At 44.7% G+C, this 4,925-nt stretch overlaps 1 protein-coding gene across 1 annotated transcript in view; it reads right to left on the minus strand.

The window, feature by feature from the left end:
• Positions 1–285: 285 nt before the first annotated feature.
• Positions 286–4,925, minus strand: part of slc35f3b (solute carrier family 35 member F3b) — a 41,172-nt gene continuing 36,532 nt past the window's right edge. The window contains exons 5-8 of the mRNA XM_062463015.1: positions 3,833–3,958; positions 2,893–3,085; positions 2,592–2,681; positions 286–1,093 (exon numbers count right to left, since the gene is read on the minus strand). Of these exons, the coding sequence (XP_062318999.1) occupies positions 852–1,093; positions 2,592–2,681; positions 2,893–3,085; positions 3,833–3,958 (651 nt within the window). The 3' untranslated portion in view covers positions 286–851. The remainder of the gene's footprint in view (positions 1,094–2,591; positions 2,682–2,892; positions 3,086–3,832; positions 3,959–4,925) is intronic.

Consider the following 4,925-nt stretch of genomic DNA (forward strand, 5'->3'; position numbering starts at 1 on the left):
GACCATGCAGGTCATGGCAATCAAGTGTCCAGACAACTAATGTACTGTCTGTTTCTGCTGTGTGTTAGTGTGTGTACTGTGTGTATCTGCTGTGTTTCTTTGTCATGTTTGAGAGTGCGTGCATGTGTGTGTATCAGTCGTGTGTGTGTGTGTCAAGAATGGGTGTGTGTGCGTTAGTAATGTCTGTGTGTGTTTGTCTCAGTCACATGTGTGTGTAAATGTATATGTATGTGTTTGTCAGTGTGTGTGTGTCAGTGTGTGTGTCAGTATGTGTGTGTCAGTGTGTGTGTGTCAGTGTGTGTGTGTGTGTGTCAGTGTGTGTGTCAGTGTGTGTGTGTGTCAGTGTGTGTGTCAGTGTGTGTGTGTGTGTGTCAGTGTGTGTGTCAGTGTGTGTGTCAGTGTGTGTGTGTGTGTCAGTGTGTGTGTGTCAGTGTGTGTGTGTGTCAGTGTGTGTGTGTGTGTGTGTGTCAGTGTGTGTGTGTCAGTGTATGTGTGTGTCAGTGTGTGTGTGTGTGTGTGTCAGTGTGTGTGTGTGTGTGTGTCAGTGTGTGTGTGTGTCAGTGTGTGTGTGTGTGTCAGTGTGTGTGTGTGTCAGTGTGTGTGTGTCAGTGTGTGTGTGTCAGTGTGTGTGTGTGTCAGTGTGTGTGTGTGTGTGTGTATGTCAGTGTGTGTGTCAGTGTGTGTCAGTGTGTGTGTGTGTGTGTGTGTGTGTGTGTCAGTGTGTGTGTGTGTGTGTGTGTGTGTGTCAGTGTGTGTGTGTGTCAGTGTGTGTGTGTGTGTCAGTGTGTGTGTGTCAGTGTGTGTGTGTGTGTGTGTCAGTGTGTGTGTGTGTCAGTGTGTGTGTGTGTGTGTCAGTGTGTAAACGTGGACATGGAGGTTCGAGCCCTCCGGCTCCAGGTCAGCCCTGTTCCGGTCCCGGCCTCTCCTGCGCCCTCTGCTGGCTCGTCACGTCGGCGCAGGCGTGTGTGCAGCTGGATGAAGCAGTGGTCCCAGTCCTCAGGGAGCAGCAGCATCAGGAAGCCCAGGCAGATGATGAACACCGCGATCAGCCGCACCGTGTTGAAGTTGATCTCACAGGTGTACAAGTCCACCACTGAAAAACACAAAACACCCTACTGAAACACACACCATACTGAAACACACACTATACTGAAACACACACCATACTGAAACACACACCATACTGAAACACACACTATGCTGAAACACACACCATACTGAAACACACACCATACTGAAACACACACTATGCTGAAACACACACCATACTGAAACACACACCATACTGAAACACACACTATGCTGAAACACACACCATACTGAAACACACACCATACTGAAACACACACTATACTGAAACACACACCATACTGAAACACACACCATACTGAAACACACACTATGCTGAAACACACACCATACTGAAACACACACCATACTGAAACACACACTATACTGAAACACACACCATACTGAAACACACACCATACTGAAACACACACTATGCTGAAACACACACTATGCTGAAACACACCCTGAAACACACACCGTACTGAAACACACCATACCGAAACACACCCTATACTGAAACATACACTATATTTAAACACACTATACTGAAACACACCCTGAAACACACACTATACTGAAACACACACTATACTGAAACACACCCTGAAACACATACTATACTGAAACACACACCATACTGAAACACACACCATACTGAAACACAGCCTGAAACACATACTATACTGAAACACACACCATACTGAAACACATACCATACTGAAACAGACACTATACTGAAACACACTATACTGAAACACACCCTGAAACACACACCATACTGAAACACACACCATACTGAAACACACCCTATACTGAAACATACACTATATTGAAACACACTATACTGAAACACACCCTGAAACACACACTATATTGAAACACACACTATACTGAAACACACACTATACTGAAACACACACCATACTGAAACACACCCTATACTGAAACATACACTATATTGAAACACACTATACTGAAACACACCCTGAAACAAACACTATATTGAAACACACACTATAATGAAACACACCCTGAAACACACACCATACTGAAACACACCCTATACTGAAACATACACTATATTGAAACACACTATACTGAAACACACCCTGAAACAAACACTATACTGAAACACACACTATACTGAAACACACCCTGAAACACACACCATACTGAAACACACCCTATACTGAAACATACACTATATTGAAACACACTATACTGAAACACACCCTGAAACACACACTATACTGAAACACACCCTGAAACACACACTATACTGAAACACACCCTGAAACACACACTATACTGAAACACACCCTGAAACACACACTATACTGAAACACACCCTGAAACACACACTATACTGAAACACACACTATACTGAAACACACACTATACTGAAACACACCCTGAAACACACACTATACTGAAACACACCCTGAAACACACACTATACTGAAACACACCCTGAAACACACACTATACTGAAACCCCCCCTCCCCCCCCAGAGGACTTACTGGCGTTGACAGGCACGCTGAGCACGATGCCTAGAGAGATAAGTGTGGGGGACGTCACGGCAATGCCAAAGTTCACCAGGAGGTTGAACGCTAGGGGAAAGAGAGCCAAACTCCAATCACCTTCATCGTTATACGACATCATCCTCACCTTCATCATTATAAAAGTCATCATCATTATCGTCATCATCCTCACTATCACTATTATCATCTTCATCAACACTATCTTTATCATAATCACCATCATCATCCTTAACATCATCACCACCTTAACCACCACCACCACCATCACCCTCCTCCTCACCAAGCAGCAGGCCAGCCACTCCACACAGGTGAGCCCAGGGGATGTGGTCTGGGGAGCCAAAGTTCTCCATCTGGCTGAAGTACAGGATGACAGGGATGAAGCTGAGAAGGAGGAAGTTAGCCCCGCCCACGATGGACAGGAAGAGAGCCGCCTCCCCGAACTTAGCACTGCCCAGCACTAGTTTGAAGAGCACCTGGAGGAGGGAGGGGGAGGGAGGAGGGGGGAAGAAAGAGAGGTAGAGGGAGGGAGGGATCGATGAGTCATAATCATCAAAGTTCGAAGGTGTATGCCAAAGAGCTGTGGAGAGCATGCTAGTTTTACTCATGCTAGCTCTGCCTCTCATGCTGTAAGAGCATGCTACTCATGCTAGCTCTGCCTCTGCTGCTTCAAGAGCATGCTACTCATGCTAGCTCTGCCTCTGCTGCTGTAAGAGCATGCTACTCATGCTAGCTCTGCCTCTGCTGCTTCAAGAGCATGCTACTCATGCTAGCTCTGACTATGACGGAGGACCACACAGCTGATGCTCTCTACACAATGAGATGCTTCTAGGGGCCAACTTTAAAGAGATCTAGAGTAGAGGCTGCTGTACCTTGTAGAGATCTGGTATTGAGCCGTGTGTGTGCTGTACTTTGAAGAGATCTGGTATTGAGCCATGTATGTGCTGTACCTTGTAGAGATCTGGTATTGAGCCGTGTGTGTGCTGTACCTTGAAGAGATCTGGTATTGAGCTGTGTGTGTGCTGTACCTTGTAGAGATATGGTATTGAGCCATGTGTGTGCTGTACCTTGTAGAGATCTGGTATTGAGCTGTGTGTGTGCTGTACCTTGTAGAGATCTGGTATTAAGCCATGTGTGTGCTGTACCTTGTAGAGATCTGGTATTGAGCCATGTGTGTGCTGTGTTTTGTAGAGATCTGGTTTTGAGCCGTGTGTGTGCTGTACCTTGTAGAGGGCTGACATTGAGGCTGAGGCCACCACCAGAGTGATCCCGATGACAGAGTGACTGTGGAAGCCGTCTGCGTATGTCATCATCACAATGCCAGCGATCGCCAAGATGGCCGCCACAATCTGTACAGGGGGAGGAGGGGATATTACAGTTTTTTCCGATTGCTTAAAGCACAACTGAAAACAGGGCTCACTGTCAAAACACAACACATGATTCACACAACCAGATACACAAGTAGCAGACACCTACAATTTTTTGGCAAAATGAAACACTTTGTTCAAACCTATACAATCATGTATAAAAACCAATTTCTGTCACTGTATGCCACACACATGGCTCATAAAATTGGACTCTGTTTGAACCAGTTACACACTGTTGTGCAAAATTTAAAACACTTTAACACTAACTATTCTTTTCTAATGATATAACCTGCTTGATTTTGTCAGAGATATGTTGACCAAACACAACACACAAGACCAGTACTGCACACTGCTCAAAATATTTCCTGTATTTCTCCACATTGTCTACGTAAAGGTTGCATTTTGTGCAGAAAATCAGAAAATATTTCAAATTGAATACTGTATAGTAGGCTACATACTGTAAACACAGCAAATACATTTGTGGAGACAAATGAAAGTATTCAGCAAATGAAATACAGTACATTGTTTCAATAATGGACTGCCGTGAATGTGTACAAAAAAAGTACTGATTTAATGCATATAGTAGGCTACATTTTACTGTACTGTACTGTAGACGGTAGAGAATAGTAGTTTTCACCTGTGCTCTTGTCGAAATGTCCAAATTACTGTTGTAACAGTATATCTGCTGAGGTCGGGCTGAACTCTCTGTCCAGCCTTTCTCAATGTTGCCCCATGGTTCACAACATGGTCAACCAATGTAATTTGAATTTCATTAGATACTGTGAATTTGGCCCTATTCTTCCACGGCCTCCAGGTCTACCTTTCCCTCTACATACCACTCTTCCTCCACGGGCTCCCCCTCTCATCCTCACTCTCCCTCTTCCTCTTCCTGCAACATTGCCTTCCATTTTTGATGAGGACAGGTACACTGACCTGTTGCCTTTTTATA

This window comes from Osmerus eperlanus, chromosome 6 (assembly GCF_963692335.1).
Source record: "Osmerus eperlanus chromosome 6, fOsmEpe2.1, whole genome shotgun sequence".
Lineage (NCBI taxonomy): Eukaryota > Metazoa > Chordata > Actinopteri > Osmeriformes > Osmeridae > Osmerus > Osmerus eperlanus.